Source organism: Cibotium barometz, chromosome 1, assembly GCF_041138505.1.
Source record: "Cibotium barometz isolate CiBa-2024 chromosome 1, ASM4113850v1, whole genome shotgun sequence".
In the NCBI taxonomy this organism is placed as follows: Eukaryota; Viridiplantae; Streptophyta; class Polypodiopsida; order Cyatheales; family Cibotiaceae; genus Cibotium; species Cibotium barometz.
In genome coordinates this window covers 77,129,511-77,151,887 of record NC_141046.1, presented here as the reverse complement: position 1 = coordinate 77,151,887, position 22,377 = coordinate 77,129,511, and the positions used below count along the sequence as shown (strand labels likewise).

Sequence of the window (22,377 nt, the reverse complement as noted above, 5' to 3'; positions counted from 1 at the left end):
ATTCTTCCACACCCTCAACTGATGGGTTCTGACGCTCGCCTGTTGACCCTATCGGTGGACAGTGATGACTCGAGCAGCTGATGCTATCTAACTCAAACCTGACTTAACATACTTCAGATCTTCACTCACAAGTGTTTTTATAGTCTTATTGAGTTTTTAGTCTGTTTCAAATAGTAACATCTTATTGAAACCTATAAGGTTTAGCTCTAGGGGTGCTGCTCCTTAGAAATTGTATGTAGGTTTGCTAGTTACATAGCAATGAATACTTTGCTATCTTCACTTCACTTGGTCTACTCTTACTGAGAGGAAGTACACTCCCCTTTCACCTATTTGATCTAGTTCTGTTCAAGTCCTCCTTTTATGTCTGTAGAGCAAGATTTCAAGATTGATAGAGACACAGGTTGGCTCATAAAAAATTCATAAGATTTGTAAGATATTACTAAATGGAGGTGCTTTCAACATAAATTTAATGGCTGTTGGATAAACACATAACAACTGGATGTATCAGTACATGCGGTGTTAAGTGCTACTTGGACTTACATAATTTAGCTTGGTTAGGCTTTTTTATTTTTAACTTGCAGAGATAGAGTGACATCTATAACATGTGGATAGGTCCACTAACACCTGTAATACACATTCAAGCTAACAAATTATTTTGTCTGTTTGTATGGATGCAAGTAACAGGACCGACCTTCTCTTCTCTTGCGGTTAATTTCAAACAAGCTTCCCTTGCTATTTTAATTTCAAACAAGCTTTCCTTGCTATTTTAATTTTATTTCCACTAGATGCAACTTGTCATCATTGACCCTAAAATGTACATGACTCATAGTTGAACTTGTTTCATGTATAACATTCCTTTAAATCAAGATGATATGGCTTCATGAATAGTTTTGTTTGTTCATCTGTGGATATTGTATATGTTTTAAACTAGCAACACACACATACACACACTCTCTCTCACACACACACTCACACTTTTTTCATTTGTAAAACCACACTTTCTATTACTGTATTGTATAAAGAGAAGAGCCCCCATGATGAGGGTGCTTCTTCTCATACAACGGACAACTAAAAGCAATGGAAAAACAAGTCCATATGCAATTGGTCTAGCTACTATAGCTGAAAACAGACATATAAAGATTGAATCAAAGATTGGAGAAAGTAGTAATACTTCTCAATCAAAGGCGACTGGAAAACTAGGCGATTGCAACAACCAATCCAGATTGTCTAGAGTGCCCAAAATCTTGTCCATGTAAAGAAAGGAGCTTTGTTTGTTAATTTCCTTGTTTTGCTAATCTACCAAAGATTTAAAAAGTTTCTAAAAAAAACATACGCATGGAAATTTGGCAATTATACACAGTAATAAGTGATGTAAGAACTCCTTGTTGGTATTTATGCAATTCCATAACAAGTGTGGAATAGTACCACCAGGGAGTATTCTTGCAATACATCTCCATAGGAATAGTCTATGTTTGAGGGGGAGTTTACTATTCCATATCGCTTGCAAATTTTGCTTACACCATTTTTCTATTTTCTTCAATTGCCATATCCCATTTGCATGCTCTGAAAACCTACACACACACACACACACACACACACACGTGTGCGCGCGCACGTGCATGCACTTATGATACTAATTCTCCCATATCTTTGAGCTCTCTTGGAGGGGTTCTATAGTTTACCACATTTGTAGGCTAATATGGGCTCTTATTATGCATGTGTTTGATTATAGAGACTATTACTCAACTATCTATGCTAATTAATTAACCCTTCATGCACACACCTATGTGCATGTGCACGAACACACACACAGCTTGTTGACAAGCTAGTGCACACTACACACTGTGTTTAATGTTTATTTTTGGTACGATAATATAATTATCATCATCTCTCACTCTCCTATAGTTAAGTTTGTCGGTGGGAGGGGGCAAGGAAGGGGTGTGGGGGCAAGGAGGTTTGAGAAGCTGAGAGCGAGGAAGATGATGGAGGAGTTGTATGGGGAAAAAGGTAACGAGTTGGGAGGTGCGAGAAGTTGGGGCCTACACTAGAGCTTTGTTGGGTCTCACGTTACATTAAAGTTTACGTAAACCAAAACCTTATATTACTTAATGTGCGCAATGTGGCTTGTTTGTACCTTTTTATAAACTAGTATCTGTAATGTGAGTAGTCATGTACCTTCCATGTACATGTAGGTAACAAGGCAATGTGCACTCACCAGAGAGAGAGAGAGAGAGAGAGAGAGAGAGAGAGAGAGAGAGAGAGAGCGCAAAACGTCAAGTCCATGCATGCCATTACCATCGAGTCTCTTGTACAAAAAGTAGGAGCAACATGCATAACATAGAAAAGGGAAAAGGCAATAAGCATGATGGTTAGGCACAAAATTATTGGAGAGGAGGAGAATGGAGAACCGTGCATAAGTAGAGTCTCTTAAGAATGGGTAGTTAACCCCAAGGCAAGCTATAGCTTCTAAAAGAGGCCTTATTCTTGTATGTGTTAACATGACTTATAAGTATGTTGATTACAACAAAGGATGTGCTTTCAAGATCTTATAAAAAAACGTAATAGCCCCCTCAATCAATGACATTATGAAATGTTAGGGACCAAAGGGGTATATCATAAAAGAGCAAGTGGCTTATGTAGTTTCCAACTTCCTATCCCAAGACCTAGTGGAACTTGCCCTTGCAACCTTGTGGTCCTAGAGCATATTTTGAATTTTATGTTTGTTGGAGACATTGATTGTTTGTATACCAGATCTTGAGCGTGCCACCTTAATGTGTGAGAGAGCATAAATGCTATGGTTTTTAAAGTTAGTATAGATTCAAATGCATGACCATAATTTGCATGAACACAAAGTGATGATTATCTCATTAGCAATCCACCGTGGGTTGTTAGCCCGTCACTTAATTCAATGCATCACTCCTGGTTGCAAGTGAGTAGGTCGAACACATGACCTTTGTGTTGGGACTCTGACCTCCCAAAACCACTTGGCTACATTGTAGAGGCCTAGCAACCCATGTATTTGACTAGCTAAAGTCCATAAACATAAAGTGAAGCTAGATTAGTAGCAACTCATGTATTTGAATTGTAGTAGTAGTGCTAGAATTAAAGTCCAATGAGCATTTTGCCATGCATAGAGTGCGGCAAAAACCTTGCATTTGACTTGTAGTAGCAGTACTAGAATTAAAGTCCAATGAGCATTTTGCCATTCATTTGAAGCAAGCATGTCTTAGATAGCCCTAGAGCTAAACCAGTTCTCAAATTAATGGCTAAATTTATTAGAACTGATGGTCCAATTCAATGCTTAAAATATTGGATCAAGTTTGTGAAGCTTTTGGCCACTTAGATGATCAAACAAACCTGGGAACTTTTGGCTTATGCCTAGATCTTAGAATGTATAGATGGCTGCACTATGAGCATAGGGTAGAGAGGCCACATTAGTGACATGTTGGACTTGTGATGAGGCACGAAACAACAACATTTTTTGAATATTTTTGATGTAGTTTGTCTTTACCACAATTTCAGAAAATGTTTTGTATGCATATTTATTAATGCCACTGACGTGGCATTAATAAATATGCAAGGCATACCTTATTAATGCCACTGACGTGACATTAATAAATATACAAGGTATACCTTTCGCCCGCCTCCTCCTCAAGCCTACTCGCCGCGGTCCACCCTCCTTGCCGCCATCGTCAAGCCTGCTCACCCTCCTTAAACGTCGTCCAGCCTACTCCCTAGGGAACGCCCATATGCGGCTTCACAAACAACACCTCTTGCTTGGTCAGTGTTGTGGCATCCCACAGCCACCACCTCCTCCTTCCTCTGCCTGCTCTTCCCTCTTCCCTCCCTCGCCCACTAGCTCCATTTCTGCCATGCCCCTTATGCTCAAGCCAGAGAAGTGTTGTTTTCGTAGACATGGCAGGGAGCTTCTTCTCGACGTCCTCGTTCACAACCTTCTTGGGCACTAGCTTCGTGTTGTAGGTGATGTGCACATGCATCTTGTAGTGGCAATTGCACTCTTTACAGTTCCCCTTGGAATTCATGGCACATGCATCTTGTAGTGGCAACTGCACTCCTTGGAATTCATAGCTTTGCATAGCCAGATAACTTTCCCCTTCGCAACCACTTGAGAAAATTACAAGAAACAGCAAGACTCATGGCACACTTGCTTCGAGCTCCCCATCGGCTGACAATTGTCAACAAGAAGATATTATTATTCAAGATGCCTTCCAAAAATAGAAGAGCATGGGCTCTCCGTCTCGAACTCATTCATAGTTAATGGGGAAAAAGCCTTACAATCGGTCAAAACCAAATGTAAAAAATGTGTGTTCCTGTTTATTCAATGCAAAAAACATTTTGGGTGCATACTATGTTTAGCACTAATTTGTAGAAAACAATACACAATCTGTAACCCAAAATAACAACACTCATGTCTTTGCTTTTACTATCTCCATGGACATCACTCGATGTGTCTCCAATTGTTACTAAGGCTTTTGCCTTGATGGGCGGATTTTGTAGACACCAGTTGTTGTGTCTGTCGCTGTCGCCTGGATCGTTGCCACTCACTTGTGTGCCCAAGCATCTCTATCGATTGTTTAGAAGGCTTTGGCTTGTTGGTGGGCTAGTTAGAAAGAATTTTGTGTCCCTGATCGTTGCCCGGATGCAACTCACTCGTGTGAACTGGACCTTTCGTGCGTTTTTTGTTTGCCTGTCACCTCGTCTTCCATTTTCCGCGGAGAGACTCTGTGTACTTCCAACCCTATACACCGATACGCATGCTGCAACCTAAGTATACACATACGTACACAGAGAATTCCAGCGATTCTTCCGGATTTGGATAAAGGCTAGTTTGCAGGTTGTTTTTCTCGGTGTATGGCTGTGTTGGACCTATATGCAATCAAAGAACACCCCCCTCTCTTTCTCCTCAAAGCTCAAACTGCCCACACACACTTACATCCTTTGCTTAAGGCCTTGGATGATTTGGATTGATCTTTGCCTGCTTTAAAGGGGCATATGGATGGGAAGCATGCTGAAAGGAAAGAGCTTTGTAGAGACTCTGATGAGGGAGAATTCTCTCAAGAGGCTCTTCGGAGTGAGGAAGGAGGAGACGTGGGAGGACCTGCCGGAGGAGGAAGAAGCCGTGGCGACGGCCGAGGGCAGCCCCTCCGCCCGCTCCAGGAAGTGGGTCCGGGAGCTCTCCTCTCTCGCCAACGTTGTTGCTGCCCGTTGCGCCAGGTAAACAAAACCATCTGTGCAGTTTTGCTTGTAATATGCCTCTAATATGCTCAGGTGGGATTTGATATCGTGAATAAATCAACGCATTTTTCACCTCTGATTAGCTCGCTTGTTATGAGTGACTTCAGCCCTTTTTTTTTCCTCCCCCTCGCATTTTTGTGGACTTTGCTTGTTGTTCTCACTGGACTTTGTCTCATTCATGGAGTTCCATTTGAGGATTTAGGCTTAACTTTTATGTGGATGACGCGGATTTTCACTGGTTGCTTTGGGGTGTGGTTTCACTCTCATCAATTAAAAGGGTGCTTTGAGGCAGGAAAAATTTTGGAGTCTCTCTATCATGCTGATCATAACAGTAAGATGATGGGTGTCTTTTGTCCCTTTGAGTATGAGGGGTGTTGATTTTTGATGGGTTTCTTTTATGCTTGAAGCACAAAGTAGGTATGCATTGATGGGTTTCTTTCTTTCCTCTTAAGTATGATGCGGGTCTTGCTGAATGATGGTTTTCTTCTTTTATCTAAGTAGAATGTGGAGTTTGTCTCATTGACAGGTTTCCTCTAAGTATGATGTGGGCCTTGCTGAATGATGGGTTTCTTCTTTTATCTAAGTAGGATGTGGAGTTTGTCTTATTGACAGGTTTCTTCTTTGGATGTGGGTCCGTCTCACTGGCAAGTTTCTTCTTCGCATGTTGCTTGTTAATAAGTTGCTTCTTCCTTTCAAGTAGGAGATGGGTTTTGCCCATGAATGGGTTTCTTCTGGGATGTGAATTCTGCTTATTGATGAATTTGTTTAAAAGGGTTTTGAGAATGGGGTTTTAACTCATCAAGTTAGTTGCATCTGATTTTGCGCTCTAATTTGATAAATATTTTCCAGGATCTTGAGGTTGCCCATCGAAGAGCTGCAACAGCATTTTGATGAGGAAGTCTCTGAGTCTGCAAAAGCTCCAGCAAAGTATGCACGGAATTTGTTGGAATATTGCTGCTTCAGAGCTCTGGGGGTTTCAATCCGAGTGACAGATTACTTGTCTGATAAGGAATTCCGACGGCTTACGTTTGAGATGATGCTTGCCTGGGAAACACCTGGTGCAGCAGATAAGCCAATAATAAAGGCGAGTAGTCCTATTCAAAAGTAGATGTGAACTTTAAAGCTTTAAGAAATCTATTCCAATGAACTTCAAGTGGTAGCTGCAATGTATGCCAGGTTGACACCGAAAGGGCTGTGGGAAAGCAAGCATTTGTGCGGTTGGGGCCTGCTATCGCTGGTGTGGCGGACCCTGTAACTGTCCACAGTCAATTTGATGCATTGACTGCTGCAAGCGGAGGGATGCTGCAGTTTTCAGTCTATGAAAAGTATCTGGTGGAAGTGGACAAGTGAGACACTGCACTTTGAAGAAAGGAGTTTTTGAATTGTCATTGCTTTTAGTATCAGTAACTTCTGGCTCGATGAGTGTGTGTGCGGTGTCGTGAGCACACACGGATGTTCTTTTCAGGGCATGTTAATATTGAGTTTTTGGTTTTCGTGTATAGGACCATCAAGGCCATGAAGAGTCAATCTTCGTCCCCTCATCTATCAAAGTTCCAGATGGTAAAAGGTGAGAATGTTATTGAGCTTGAGGGCACCATGACGACACAACCTGTTCTTCAGCATGCTGGCGTTTCAACTTGGCCTGGTAAATGCCACACAAAAATCAAGCAGCTCTTTATGTCTGTAATGTTATCCAGACAAGTATATCTTGTAGGAAGACATATTTTCATATAGAACTCTATTATCATTTCTTCTATCTCTGCAGGGCGGTTAACACTCACAGATCATGCTTTGTATTTCGAATCCATTGGAGTGGTGTCATATGATAAGGCCAAAAAGTTTGATATGGCTGACAATTCACGGCATATTGTGAAACCGGAGCTGACTGGTCCATGGGGTGCACGGCTATTTGACAAGGCTATACTATGCAAGTCAACTGCTACGTAAGTTGTTATTTATTTTCACAATCTTGTATATTCTTTAAACGTTTCCATTTACTTTTTATACTAGAGTTTCCATTTTTGGATGCTTTTGGGTTTTTGGCTGGCTGGTTTTGCAGCCCCGAACCACTCATATTTGAGTTTCCAGAGTTCACAGGCCATGCACGTCGTGACTACTGGCTTGCAATTGTACGAGAGCTCATCTGTGCACACCAGTTCACAAGAAAATATCAGCTGGAGGAAATGGGTAAATCAGAGGCTTTATCAAGAGCTATATTAGGCATCGCACGCCTCCGAGCCACATGGGACGTTAACCATGCTTTACCTACCAAACCAGAGTCCCTTCTCACATTCTTATCTGGTGAGGAGCTACCTGGTGGAGACCTCATCATGGAGGCTGTGGCACGGACTTTCCAGACTGGGGAGAACGCGAGCAGCAGAGCCAATGGAAGCTTTGAAAAGGGCCATTTGTATACAAGATCGGCGGCTGCAATTTTAACTAGTTTGGGTGCCTCTACCTCAAAGAGGTCTGCCATTGTGGAAGATGCAGCACTTCCTGTGGGAGAGATTTTGATTGGCGATTTCAATCCTATTGAGAAAGCAGTCATTCAATCCCGTGACACTTCAAAACGGGTGGAGCTTGCACAGTCCACGATTGATGGAGTGAAAGTTGATGGCATTGAGATGAACTTAGCAGTTATGAAGGTCTTCCCTCTCACTATACACAAGAGAAGCGTTTTGCCTATGATTCTGTGTTTAGCTTGCACTTGAGCATCAATTTGAGCTGCAAATTCTTTTCTGCAGGAGCTTATGTTGCCCCTCACTGCTATCTTGGAGTGGATCAAAGCATTACAATCTTGGAATGAACCATTTAAGACGATGACTTTTCTTATAATCTGTTCGTATGTTGTGTTCAAGTAGGAGCTTCAACCGATTGTTTGATGTGTACTCTCGGCTACTTAGCTAAGAGACTGAATGCTTTATACAAGTGTTTATGCTAATGGATTCTTAATACAAGTGTTATGATGTAATTATTAATCTATGTAATGATGCCCTTATAGTAGGCCTTGCTTTGATAGATGGGAGCTTTGCCCTCTGCTGTTCTGATCCTGTTCATGGCTTTGCAGGAACTTTCTTGGATATGTTATCCCTGTCTGCCTTTTGTGTTTGGCGGGCTTCATGCTTTGGTTTAGACAAGGTCAAGCTAGCAGCTCTGGGGAGCTCAAAGTCACATCGCCTGCAAGCCAGAACGCTGTGGAGCAGCTACTGGCACTACAGCAAGGTTTAACTGAATTGGAAGATTTATTACAGGCCGGAAATATTTTCCTCTTAAAACTTCGTGCTATCTTGTTCTCAACACTTCCTCAGGTATATTTAGGAAAATTAAAATTTCTTTCCCCCCGAAATCATATACAATTTAATAAAGGGTAGCTTGATTATGCCAAGATTTGTAGTTTATAACAGAAGTTAGCCATGCCAAGCCACTCAGCTCATCAAGATTGGTAGTTTATAACAGAAATTAGCCATGCCAAGCCACTCAGCCCATCTAGATTGGTAGTTTATAACAGAAATTAGCCATGCCAAGCCACTCAGCCCATCCTTTCTTATTGTCATGATTCGAAGGGGTATTCCAATTTGACTCCACAGATTACATCAAGAGGCTATGGGTTACAGATACATAAAGAAATTTTCATTAACTTAGGGGTTCACAAACGTCAGCCCGAAAATATCCCCTTCCCCCTTCCCCCCCCCCCCCCCCCCCTTCTTGCATTGCAGAATCTTTTTTTGCCAAAAAGAGCTGTCGTTTGAAGTGCATGCCCATCTATCTTGCCTAGTCACGGACACTAAACGACAAAAACCTGTCCAGCTTCGCTAAGGCGGATTCTGCACAGACACAAGCATAATAGGCCTAGCAAGACTCGAACCATGTACCTTCTCCAATTGAATCACTTATTTAATGTTACATGTTTTGTATTGACGGATTCTCCTAGGGCTGGTGTCACCATTTTGAACATTTCCTAATTTTCATATGTGGATGGGCTCTCGAGGATGGCAGGAACCCCAAAAGATCAAGAATGTACAAGCTTTGGGAAAGGGAGTTTATCTAGTGCAAGAACGAGGCTAGTTACAAGCACCGATGAACTTGCATGTACTCCAAGATGGTCAAGGAGGAAATTGATGAGTTTGTAGAATCCGGGTTCATTACATCTCATTCTCTTTCAAGCAATAAGGCAAATACACCTATAAGGTGGGGGCCCTTGAGAAGGTGGATAAAAGTTTAATGCATGTACAACCACTATAAAGGATCACTATCCCTTACCATTCACAGAACATGCACTTGAAGCGAGTTGCAAGCAAGGAGGCTTACATCTTTCTTGATAGATTCTCGGGCTATAACCAAGTAGAGATAGACCCGAAAGATTAGCATGAATTGGCATCTGCAATAGAGTGGGGCACGTATTCATATCGAGTGATGCCTTTTGGCTTATCTAATGTCATTGGAACTTCTCAAAGATTGGTGTGCACAGCTTACAAGGAATATCTTCAGAAATACCCCCTGAGGGAGGACCCAGGCTTGGAAGCCCCTATCAGAGTGAGTACAAATGAGGACGAGGCAAGCCTTATATAGCCCCAAGATAAGCTGGCGGACTTGCTCCAGAAAAGTCTCACGACTGGACAAAAATAAACATGTGATAATGGGTGGCCAACCCTACAACCAAGGGCCTAAACATGAGGAAAAAAATAAGGTGCTGTCATAAACCCCCTCTGCTGTTGAGAAAGGACTAACTGTCTTCCATACACACCTCGAGGATGAGAATCCAAGTGTGCACCCATAAGTCTGAAAACTCTGACAAAGCAAAGATTGGCCGAGCAAGGGCTCAAGGCCATGTGGGAAGTCACCATACCTGAAAAAGAACACCTGCCTCCACTGCCTCCAAGAACCCAGATGAGATAATGCAAAAAAACGCTGCTGTAAACAGCCGGCAGCACATGTACCAAGAAGAAGAGAGGGAAGAGGAAAACACAGCAACTTCAGCACCTCCTCTGGCTGCCCCAGATCTGCAGAAAACCCATCCATAGGTGTCTCCCCTGCTTGCTACCCCAGATCTGCAGAAAACGCAGCCAGGGTGTCTCCCCTGCTTGCTGCCCCATATCTGCACAAAAACGCAGCCAGGCTGTCTGCCCTGCCTGCTGCCCCATATCTACAGAAAATGCAGCCATGGTGTCTCCCCTGCTTGCTGCCCCATATGTGCAGAAAATGCAGCCATGCTGGCTGCCCTTCACCTGCTCACAAGGGCAGAAAACGCAGCCATGAGAGTACCTATTCTGGAGAAAAACGCTCCTTCCTCCTCTGCAACCAGCATCATTAAAAAAAAAACGCAGAAATCCTTCTCTCTAAAAAACGCCAGAACACCTTCTGTAGAAGAGCCTCAACCCGGTGCTCTGATACCATGTCAAAAGTGCGCAGCGGAAAGTGTGAGACATAGGCACAGAGAGAGAGAAAACAAATCTGCATAATGATGAAGAAGCAATGATACAATCAGCCCTGTGCAAGGGGTGGTCCCCGTATGTGTGGGCATGATGAACTACTCCCCTGAGGGAGGACCCGGGCCTGGAAGCCCGTGTCAGAGTGAGTACAAATGAGGAGGAGGCAAGCCTTATATAGCCCCAAGATAAGCTGGCCGACTTGCTCCAGAAAAGTCTCACGACTGGACACAAATAAACATGTGATAATGGGTGGCCAACCCTACAACCAAGGGCCTAATCATGAGGAAAAAAGTAAGGTGCTGCCCGGGATAAATCTAGGCACCCCTGATACACAACTTGGGCACACTACTAGGAGATGAATAATTGTGACATGTGAGGTCTTTGACCGTAGTAAACACAACCTTAGTCTAACTAAACTGCACTTAATGATGTTTAAGAGATAGACAAATATGTGTCAATGCAGTGCAGCTATATTAAATGATGAATGCGGTTACAATGAGATCTGAATAGATCTATGATGCTGAATATACTGGTATGCTAAATGAACTGCTGTCCCACTATCTTTCCCTTGTTTCCTGGGAAGGAAACGCTGAAGGGATGGCTTTGGGACTGAAGCAATGCTGAGGTGATGCTGAAAACGCAGATGCTCTCTTGTTACCTGGGAAGGAAAACGCTGAGGAGACAGATGCGTTGGCTGAACTGGATGCGTTGATGGATTGAATGCTGATGATGATGGATGCGTTGCTGTTCTCAGCCCTTCTGGAGTAGAAACGCTGAGGGACACTTGGCTGAATGCTGGAATGATGAGGCGCCTGCTTATATAGGTAGGAATGCTGTTGGTCGGCCAGATGCAAATGTCCACGACTGCTGGTGGTCGGCTGCCCCATAAATGAGCCTAAAAATTGCACAAACGCCTGTAAAATGCCTGATAACTCCTGATGATGTTTATGATGCTACAATGATGCCATGTCACTGTACACCTGAATGGTGTGCACGTGACATTCCCCGCTACTAAACTGTTGCTGGGCGGTATTCCTGGCAACCTTCGACTCCTCTGGGGATCCTTCTTCTCCGAACCACTGCCCCTTCTGTCTTCTGCTGCCGGGACTGAGGTCGTCTGCATGAGTGAAATCCTTTGAGCCAAGACTCTCTGTACTGCGGGAACTGAATGGCAAATGCTGCTAAACTGCTTGGAAATACCTGAGTCACCCCTGACCTGCCTGTGGAAACCTTTCACCTACCATCTCCGTCGTTCCTGAAGCTCTGAACCTCTTGAGGCGATGTTGGAGCAAACTTCCATCTTTTGTGGAAGAGAAACCCCCTGCTGCTGCCAGTTGAAGCCCAAAACTTATGTCCTCCTTTGATGATGGATGTCATTCTTCCCAGAGAGTTCATGGGCAAATATGTATGCCTTGCAGATGCAAGACTTACTGCTAAGATGACTACTATGCAAGCCATGTGCAACCCTATATGCTGTGCAAGAATGCAGATGGATGGGTTACTAATGCATACCTAAGGGAAAATCCCTAAGGGTGGCTTGCAAGATTTTGAGAACTGGGTTTAACTGTGCAGAAGCGATTATCATGATGTCTGATTGAATGACTGATGGAATGAACATGATCTAAGGCTGGCTACCCTGTAATGCTCTGATACCAATGTGACATGTGAGGTCTTTGACCGTAGTAAACACAACCTTAGTCTAACTAAACTGCACTTAATGATGTTTAAGAGAGAGACAAATGTGTCAATGCAGTGCAGCTATATTAAATGATGAATGCGGTTACAATGAGATCTGAATAGATCTATGATGCTGAATATACTGGTATGCTAAATGAGCTGTCCCACTGTCTTTCCCTTGTTTCCTGGGAAGGAAACACTGAAGGGATGGCTTTGGGACTGAAGCAATGCTGAGGTGATGCTGAAAACGCAGATGCTCTCCTGTTACCTGGGAAGGAAAACGCTGAGGAGACATGCGTTGGCTGAACTGGATGCGTTGATGGACTGAATGCTGATGATGATGGATGCGCTGCTGTTCTCAGCCCTTCTGGAGTAGAAACGCTGAGGGACACTTGGCTGAATGCTGGAATGATGAGGCGCCTGCTTATATAGGTAGGAATGTTGCTGGTCGGCCAGCATAACTGCTGTCGGCCAGATGCAAATGTCCACGACTGCTGGTCGGCTGCCCCATAAATGAGCCTAAAAATTGTATAAATGCCTGTAAAATGCCTGATAACTCCTGATGATGTTTATGATGCTAAAATGATGCCATGTCACTGTACACCTGAATGGTGTGCACGTGACAATAATGCGAACATTATCTGCATGGATATGTGAGAAAAGTGTGGAGAATAAGAGTCATGAGCATGGATGTGCATAGGATGGGCGAGAAGGAAAAAGCAAGGCTTATGCAGGCTGTCTGTGGCCAAAAATCAGAGGCCAAAACTCTCATGGCCTATACTGCTTGATGTGCAAGGGTGAAGCTCTTTGGGTGGTTGACTGTAAACCCTATGGCAGCCATCCATCTAGGCGTCCACAGGCTGATTCCTTATTGCAAAAGGCTGCCAGGCCGTGGACACCTAGGAGATGCTCATGTGCGGGCTAGAGAGTGGGTATATCAGTACACAGAAGGGAGTTATCCTCGGATCGCATCAGGCTGGACAGCTTAGAGTATGGCCGAGACTATCCTTCCTCAGGGGATCCTAGATAAGGTGCTCTTGTTTATCTTCCAGCCTTGGTGGTGGTGGCGGGTAAAATCCTAGCCATCCTAGTGGCTTCTCTCACTCAAAGATGTCATCACCAACCGACTCTATGTCATTACTGTCGGATGACTTCATCGAATCACTACCCACTGATTCCATATATCTCGGGTGGAGACAAAACGTGCGTGCTAACTTGGAGAAAAGCAGTGATAGGAAAGTCACGGGTTATAGGTTGGTAAGAAGTGAAAGGTTAGGAGAAAAGCTTATGGGTGGATGAGTGGGCTGAGACCAAGTTTTCAGCCAAGCATGGCACTTTTGTAGGCCAAGTGTGGCTCCTCAGGCCATCATGCTGTTGGTCTTGTGCAGATGGAGGCTGGCAAGGAGGGCAGCTAGCCTTGCCTGCCTAGGGCGGCTAGAGCTCGTCCTTGAGAACCTCTGGCTTGGGGAAGGTGCTGTGAACCTTCGGTTGGGTGGTGCGAAAGCCTACACCCCTTGTAGGGGGGTTGTACCAATCACTTGTGTTTTGCGTTTAGGAGATCCCCGGGGTTGTAACACTAAGGATAGACTAAATGAGTCTAATTACTCTTTGTGGAGCTTTATGTTAAAATGCTTGTTAATAGCAAGAGTGTTATGGGAGATTGTCACTAGGGAGAAACCTCGTCCTCCTCAGCAGCAACAATCGCACAAGCTCGTACAGTTTCTCAGGTGGTAGTTGGAGTCTTAGGGTTATTCCTCTTCCTACCGAAGAATAACGTAGGTGGACCCTAGGGATGCCCAAGCCATGTCCATGGTTACTCTTTTTGTGAAGTGATCTATCATACCTCACACTGGATCTTGCATCTCTGCTAGGGCTGCATGGCAGGTTCTTGAAGCCATGTTCCAAATCTGTAATGAAGCTAGAGTCACGTATGTAACTTGGTTGAACACAATGCTAATCAATACACTTAAATACACTAAGATTTAATGGACACTTGCTCAAATACAAGAAGTAAATTGGTGAATTGACAAGAGACACTCAATGAGCTGGAACGGGGACCCCTCCCTCAAATAAAGTATATTGATCTTGGGAGAATCAACCAGATTTCCATACCAATGCATATGAATACAGCATTGCAAACAAGTGGTTGATGTAGACTTGCAATCCACACTACCCTCTAGTGCCCATGTTCCCTACCATCTGCTCTCTATTGTTCCACCAACACATGAGAGCACGTAGGACAAGAGGAACACTACACAGGGTATGTGATCTTGTAATCCGGTTCCTCCCTCCTGCTACTTGCTTCCATATTTAAGCATTAAAGCTTACCAATTGCAAGCAGAGTCAATGACAGCGGAAGTCTTTGCGATGGAAGTCCTTGGAGTGAAGAGATCTTCGATTTGTCGCATTTCTTCGTGACAAAAGTCTTGAAGAGGATGAAGGGACCTTGGGAAAGCTTCCCCTATGGTTCAACTTGAGAAAGGAGGGCTAAAATTAGGGTTTGCAGCAAAAAGACTAGAAATTACAGCAATAAAGAGAGTTGTTTTGCTGAATTTCAGTCATTGGGAGTGTGTAGGAGAGTGATTAGCATCCGGAAATACTCTTGGAAGCTTGAGAAACACCTTAGCAAGCTTGGAAATGGAGTTGGGAAGGAGAAAGTGCAGAAAATGCAGCCCAATAGCCCTCATGAAGGAGACGCCAAACTCTAGAGAGAGGAGTGAGATGGTGAGTTGTCAAGTGTAGGTGGTAGGCAGGTGCTTTGTGGAGCAAGCTAGAGTGGACACATGGCTGGTTACTCCCTTTGTACAAAGGGGATAAGGTCTGGGCGGTGGACATTGGGTTATGTCCACCTTGGGATATCAGTGTGTGTGAACACCGGGCTGGTCATAATTTATAAGTGAGTTTTGGTCGCCCAAAACTTAATGAAGTGTGTACACACTCACTTATAAATTAGTGCTAACTCCTAAGGCTACGTTTATGATCAATACTTACCACCTGTCACATGCCGCATAACCATGTCAGCAGACAGTTTCACACGCACAGTTCGCGGGCGGGTGTCCCCTTACCCGGAACTACACATTGGTCAAGCAAGCATGAAAACAGCATGCAATTTCAATTACAAGCATGTGTACTTGCCTGGAGCACGTCTATTTTGGTATAGTCTAATGAACGGGGATTGTCCATACCAATGCTGCATTGCATAGCATCTTTATGTGCTAGGTACCAGACCCAATGGAACACCAATCCACCAAGCATTTCCGGGCATGTACACAGAGGCACAAGTCCCAACGGAAAGCCAAGTCCACAATATCACATGAGTGGCATGAATCCCCGGCATATACAACTTCCATGGACACTAGTCTAATGTACATACATGATAAGAAAGCACGGTTGGACCAATCGGGTGGCCAAATGGTGACATTCTCCCCGGCTTCTAAACAGTTGTCCGCAACTGAAAAGCATCCAAATATGTCTGAAGCACATGCGGGCAATCTTTGAAGAACTCTTCATCTACCTATTTAGCATCAATGGGAAGATAGTTCTTAAACTTCACAAGGTAAAGCCTGACAACTTTGCCTATAGCAAGCTTGCGTTCCTTGTGATACACAATCTGCCCTGGCTGCAAGATCTCCTCAAGCTCATTCACTTCTGGTGGATCCTCAATGACCATCTCACTGGGCTCCGGCCCTACATACTTGCGAAGGAGACTCACATGAAAAGCATTGTGTATGTGCCAATGAGTAGGTTATGCCAATCTGAAAGCCACTTCATTGATCTTCTCGATCACTCGAAAAGGGCCATAGTACTTGGTTGCAAGCTTAGGATATGCACCCTCTTTGCTAGGCCTCTTTGCAAGTCTTGCTTTCTCAAATTTCAGCAATACCCAATCAATCTCTTTAACATCCAATTGCCTTCTATGCTTGTCGGCAGCCTTTTTATGCTTGTCTTGTCACCTTGCAATGGCTGTCCGCACCTGAGCAAAAGCAATATCCAAGTCTCTTACATACTTATGAGTTGCAAATATCTCATCCTTTGTGCGAAGGATGGGTGGCAAAACCACCTTACCATAAACAATCTCAAACGGGGCCTTTCCCGTAGATGCATGCACCGTGTTGTATGCAAATTCCACAAGCGGTAAGTACTTCTCCCAAGAAGACTCCTGATCCGCCACATAACATTTCAAGAGATCCAACACAGTTGAATTTGCAGCCTCACTTTGCCCATCCGCCGTTTGAGGGTTATAAGCTGATGAGAAGTCCAATTTGGTGTCCATATTATCAAATAAGGCCCGCCAAAAGAGACTTGTAGTACCGGGATCTCTATCCCCCACAATGGACTTCGGCATTCCATGATGTTTGAACACTTGTGCAAGATATATTTTAATCATATGCTCAGCTTTGATGGTCTTTTTGACCGGCAAGAAATGAGCTTGCTTGCTAAACCTGTCCACAATTGTCCAAATTGCATCATTACCCTGTTGGGTCCGTGGCAAGTCCATAATGAAATCCATTGTAATACTTTCCCATGGCTGCGTGGGAATAGGCAATGGCTGAAGAAAACCTGGTGCCTTTTGCCTATCAAAATTTCACCTTTTGACAAATGATACATGCACGTACATGTGCCTCTATGTCCTTCCGCATACTTGGCCAAAAGAAATACTGCTCAACCATGTGTGTAGTAGGCATTATGTCTCTATGACCAGCATATGGAGGAGCATGGCACTCATCCAAAACCTTTTGCCTCATGTCAGACACCACACATAGGCAATTATCTTTCATGAGATAACCCTCTTTGATCACATATGAGGCATGTGCATGACCAGCCATCAAATCAACCTAAATAGTGGCAAAATCAGCATCCGTATGATACAAGTCACGCATGGTAGACAAGTCCCCATGAGAGGCAACCGAGATAGCTGCTACATACGGCTTTCGTGACAATGCATCGGCCACTACATTCTTCTTTCTCGGGGTGTGCAAGATCTGAAAATGAAACATAGAGAGGAAATTGGCCATCCTTATATGCTTCTTTGACAACTTAGTTTGGGTAAGAAAATAGCTCAAACTCTGGTGATCTGTCTTCACAGTGAAATCAGCCCCAAGAAGGTAATGTTTCCATATAGCAAGTGCATGAATTACAGCCAAGAGCTCTTTCTCATAAATGCCAAGAGAGAGCTCTGCATCATGCAATCTACGGCTCTCATAAGCCACGGCATGTCCCTCTTGATTAAGGACAGCTCCTATGCAATTTCCAGATGCATCACATTCCACACAAAAAGGCTTTTGCAAATCGGGAATGATCAACACTGGACCATGAGTAGTTGTATCTTTCAATTTGAGGAATGCATCCCTCTACATTAGTCCATTTGAACACGACCTTCTTCAGCCAGGTATAGAAGCTGATCAGGAACTTTCTTTGGTCTGGGTAGGATGGTCAGCCGGCCCGGGCTAAGGTTGCTTGGGCATTATAGATCCAGTTGATCAGAGTAGAGCCTTGTTGGGGAAGCTTATTGTTCGGGGGCTGCTTCCAGGCGCTGAGCCTTGGAAGGAGCTTCTTTTTCAGCGGCTGCAAGCTAGAGCTCCCCCAGCAGGGGGCACTTGGGCACTAGAGATACGGTGGATCTTCACAAAGATGAGGAGGACAGGCCTCAGTAGAGGATGGGAGGACAGATTTGCCTTGAGTATCCTGCGAGCTTGGGAGTTGCTGAGACCGGGGCTTTCTCAGAGACCTCCCACTTGTGAGGAGGAGCGGGCCAGACAGCCGCTCATCTGGAGCCCCGCGGTATGCACAGAGCAGGGTCATATGCTGGGTTCTCGGCCTCGTCTAGCCTGGGGACCATTGGCGGCAGGCCCAGCACGCAGTTTTGGAGATTGGCAGGCCTTTTGCAGTCTCCCGGAGGAGATCCAGGCGGAGAGGCTGAGTCACTTCAGAGGGGGGCTGATTATGAGGGATGACTTTTAGGAGGCTCTCACTGAGGAGTGGTTCACGCCTTTTGAGCCAGCGGCCCCACGGTGGATGGGAGCCTTTATACAGTTGGAGATCCTGATTCCTGTCAGAGCTTGCACTGAGGATGGTAGATGCCTCTACTATGAGATACAGGATGAGGGCAGACTTCAGAGAGTGGAGGCGGAGTCGCCTTTGGTTGCAGAGTGCATCTTTCAAAGGATTCGGGTAGTGGCCGCCACTTCTCGGAAGTGGCATATTGATCCAGACCCTGCAGATGTGGACTCTGATTGGTGCATATGGGCATATGCTGCGCGTCCCTTGGCCCGGCTCCAGTGGGACCCTGGCGAGTACGAGTGGCATGATCCTTATGCGTCCCCCGGGGCCACAGAGATCACCTTTTTCCAGTACACCGTTTGGTTGGGGAGGCATATTTTGACTGCGAGGAGGACGGTCTCTCCAGCTGCATCAGAGCATTGGCAGCTACAGGGACTCTCACAGGAGTTCCTGGAGGATTTTTGGACCAGGCTCTGGGCTAGCAGACAGGCACGCAGGATCTCGGCTTTCCAATGGCTGGTTGCCCACAGGGGCTCTGCAGTTGGCACCTGGCTTGTCTACGGTGGCCTTCCGCCGGCCTGCGTCCGATGCGGCCACCCATTGGAGACACAGCGACATTGCCTATGGGACTGTCCACAGGCGCAACAGATTTGGCTGAGGATTCTGTGCATTTTGGCCCCCCTCTCTCTAGAGTGAATGTATACGTGGGGAGCCGCTGCTTGGTCGACTTCGTCAGGGCTAGCTCTGGGATACGAGACGGAGTAGGCCAGCCAGGCCATCAGATTCATTGGGGGCCAGCCTCGCCTTGTTCCTTCACTGGATTTCTCGACAGCCAGCTGGACACAGGAGAGGGATTTACGATGGGAGCTCCTCAGCAGCCTCACCATATGGTTCACCTGGAGAGCCCGTTGTTTCAGGGCCTTTGAGGGGAGACTGGAGCCACCAGCAGAGACTGTTCGGGCTATCTGGCAGGAGTTGATTCACACCCTGCGAGGCCAGTATGACCGCATCCAGGGCGACTCGGATCGAGCGATCTTGCGACGCCAGGCCTTCCACACCACCTAGCGCAGCGACCCTTTCTATACTCTACACGCGGGTACCCCCCGCTGGCACTACAGGCCACCTGTTTGGATTTCCCCCCCTCCTATTGTATGATATAGCCTCTCAGTTTTGTACTTTTTTGCACCTAGGGAGAGTCTCCCTAGCTGCCTTGATTGGATCTCTGCTTTGCCTTCTTATGAGCAGGAGAGGGTTTGTAGCCCATTGGGCTTTTTTCTTTTTATAACTAATGAAAGGATCTTTTCATGGAAAAAAAATAAATAAAGCAAATACTCTTGCTTTTGCGGGAGGGGGCCCTTGAGTGGGTAGATTGGGACACAATTTGGTGTCATCTCTGCATGCTCTCTCTTCAGCTCTCCTGTGAATGAAGATAAAAGTTGATTGCTTCATGCTCACTAACATAAAAGTATAAAGGTCTTGTTGTACATTTCTTGCTTTGTGTTACACGATCAAACCAGTTGCATGTTACAGATATGTGATGAGTGGATTGTTGTATTGTATTGTCATGTGACAAGATGGTATGTGCCTAGACCATGGATGCAATCCATTCTCGCGTGTCCATTCTTGATGCAGACAGTCCACAGGGCAGGCTCTAGCGGTAGGGATGCAAGGCTTATTGGTGTGGTCTGTAAAGACAGAGCCTTAGCCCTTATGCTCAGGGGAGATTCTGTGTTGTATGGAATCTATGGTTGGGTGGTGAGCTAGCCTGCAGAACCCTATTCTAGATTAATCTTGTGCTTGTCTTGTGTTTAGGTGATCTTGGAAGTCGGATCTATCGCATGAATCCCTCACAGCTCTTAACCCACAAATTAACCAACCGAACCCCTAGTTTAACAATTGAACCCCCGGGTTATCCCCAGATTCATAACATCTGGGGGGTTCTCACTTCAGGGGACGCCTAGCTCTATCCTGGTCCACGTGTCCCAGTGGATCTCATATTGGCAGAGTCAGCTGGGACACTCTGGTGGGGGGCAAAAAAAGTTAGTGATATATGTCTGTATGGTATCCCACATCTTGGGCTGCTGCTTTAATAGTTTCTCTCTATGGTGCCTCAGCTCCAATAGGTATAGTCCCAAGCATCTCTGATCTCTCTAATACATCACCGAATACCTCCCTAAAGAGAGTGGTAGCGTCCGCGTATCTCTTAGTAAATTAGGCATCTAAATACGAAATGCTTCTCAAACTTGATATCCCGAATACTACACACACACACACACACACAGAGAGAGAGAGAGAGAGAGAGAGAGAGAGAGAGATTATATTAAACATCTACAAAGGACCCGGAGGGTCTTTGAGACTGAAATGTGTACATGTGATTCATGGATAACTGGATGTCAAAAACATGGAGGATGTCAAAAATATGGAAAAAAGAAAAACGTCTGCCAAAAGAAAAATGAGCCCACGTACTATGTGACGAGAGAGAGAGAGAGAGAGATTTTATTAAATTCTACAAAAGAGCCAAAGGGTCTATGAGACAAAGCACTAGTACAACTGCGCCATGAATAGGCTAAAAGTCTGAACATGGAAAAAGAAAAAACCTGTACTACATGAGCTCCACCCTTACATGAGCTCAACCCTTATAAATGACAGTAATGTATTCAGACAGAAGAGGGAATTATCATTAAGTAGTTTACATGGCTGTAGTATCCAACCTCTTGGTCAGTGCATCTGTCACTAGAGTATGCCCTTGATCTGGAGATGATGGAATGAGGGTTTCGATGTTTGCCGCGTGGCCGTGTGGCTCATTGGAGAGAATGTACCCTCTATCTGGTGACAGCACGGGTCTGCTGAATGGCAGTTTCACTAGATGAAAGACCAGTTTCCTGTGAGTATGCAGTGCATGGCCCCTGATCTCTCAGCTCTTGCATGGCCGCGGCTAATTGTCTGATAGGAGCTGGAAAAATCTACAATGGAAGTCTTAGTATACAGTTGGTCCTTCCCCCCCCCCCCCCCCCCCCCCCCCGAGTGGAACTGCTGGCAAGGCTAAAGGAAAACATTGGTTGCAATGTATCCAGTATCATCAAATTTGGTTTTTGAATTTGGGGTATTCTGATATCTGCTGTATTACTGTGAGGTTTAAAATAATCAAATTAAATTGAGCACCTAGAAACTTAACTCTCTTTTTTTGTGTGGCTCGTGACTGACAATCCTCTAACATGGCAGGCAACAGATCAAGTCGTTTTAGTACTGGTCATCCTAGCATTTTGCCTTGTGGTTCTTCCGTTCAAGTTAATGGTGCTTTTGGTATTTTGGGAGACATTCACAAGACAAGCATGGTTTCGCCAGGAGAGCACTGAGCGCATTCTTAGAAGGGTTAGAGAGTGGTGGTATAGTGTACCCGTTGTTCCAGTCCACCTTCTCAAAGTTGAAGAAGAGAAGAAGAAAAATTAATAGCAAAATTTCCTTCTAAAGTTGAAGACCTTCAGCTATGATGTGGTTAAAAACCCAAAATGCCTCGTCTTTGCAGCTGATATGAGTGTCCAAGCCTTGCACAAAGGATTGTGTTCTCACCACAAGGTGTGAATGTTTATATGGAAGTCCCTGTGGGCAGTTTTCCAAATTCCTCTCTATTCGCCCCTGCACATGAAGTTCTCTAAGGTTTACATGTAAGTCCCTCTGAGCGGCTTTCCAAATTCCTCTCCATTCGCCCCTGCATGTGGAGTTCTCTATCTTCTTGTAAGAGATCAAATGCTTTCGTAAAGTTTTTAAGTGTCCATATTTCTCATAGTGGCCATAGTAGTTTTAAAGCTTGCATCAATTGATTTGAGATGTCAATTAATCTTCTGCCGAGCAATCTGAGGATCCCAAGTCCTCTGTTTAATTATTTTCCACAATGCATGGAATTTTATTTCTCCATGTTTAAATCATGTTTAGAACACTATGTGTGTAATACTTTGCCTCACGATTTTTGCAAAGGTCATGTTATATAGTCAGTCAGCTGTATGTTGGCTGGGCT

At 44.8% G+C, this 22,377-nt stretch overlaps 1 protein-coding gene across 1 annotated transcript; it reads left to right on the top strand.

Annotated features, from left to right (window-relative positions):
• The first annotated feature begins 4,542 nt into the window (after positions 1 to 4,542).
• LOC147642448 (uncharacterized) lies at positions 4,543 to 22,162 on the top strand. The gene is made up of 9 exons (XM_086806638.1): positions 4,543 to 5,235; positions 6,106 to 6,340; positions 6,433 to 6,602; positions 6,759 to 6,901; positions 7,022 to 7,199; positions 7,316 to 7,901; positions 8,001 to 8,113; positions 8,324 to 8,564; positions 21,585 to 22,162. The coding sequence occupies exons 1-9, from the start codon at positions 5,018 to 5,020 to the stop codon at positions 21,810 to 21,812; spliced, it is 2,112 nt and encodes a 703-aa protein (XP_086662764.1). The 5' UTR covers positions 4,543 to 5,017; the 3' UTR covers positions 21,813 to 22,162.
• Positions 22,163 to 22,377: the final 215 nt, after the last annotated feature.

What these genes read in the sequence shown, in the direction of transcription:
- LOC147642448 (XM_086806638.1), top strand. Translation starts at nt 5,018, where the DNA reads ATGGGAAGCATGCTGAAAGGAAAGAGCTTTGTAGAGACTCTGATGAGG. An exon ending in TGGCGTTTCAACTTGGCCTG is followed by an intron (nt 6,902 to 7,021) that starts GTAAATGCCACA and finishes CTATCTCTGCAG; the next exon opens with GGCGGTTAACACTCACAGAT. An exon ending in TGAACTTAGCAGTTATGAAG is followed by an intron (nt 7,902 to 8,000) that starts GTCTTCCCTCTC and finishes TCTTTTCTGCAG; the next exon opens with GAGCTTATGTTGCCCCTCAC.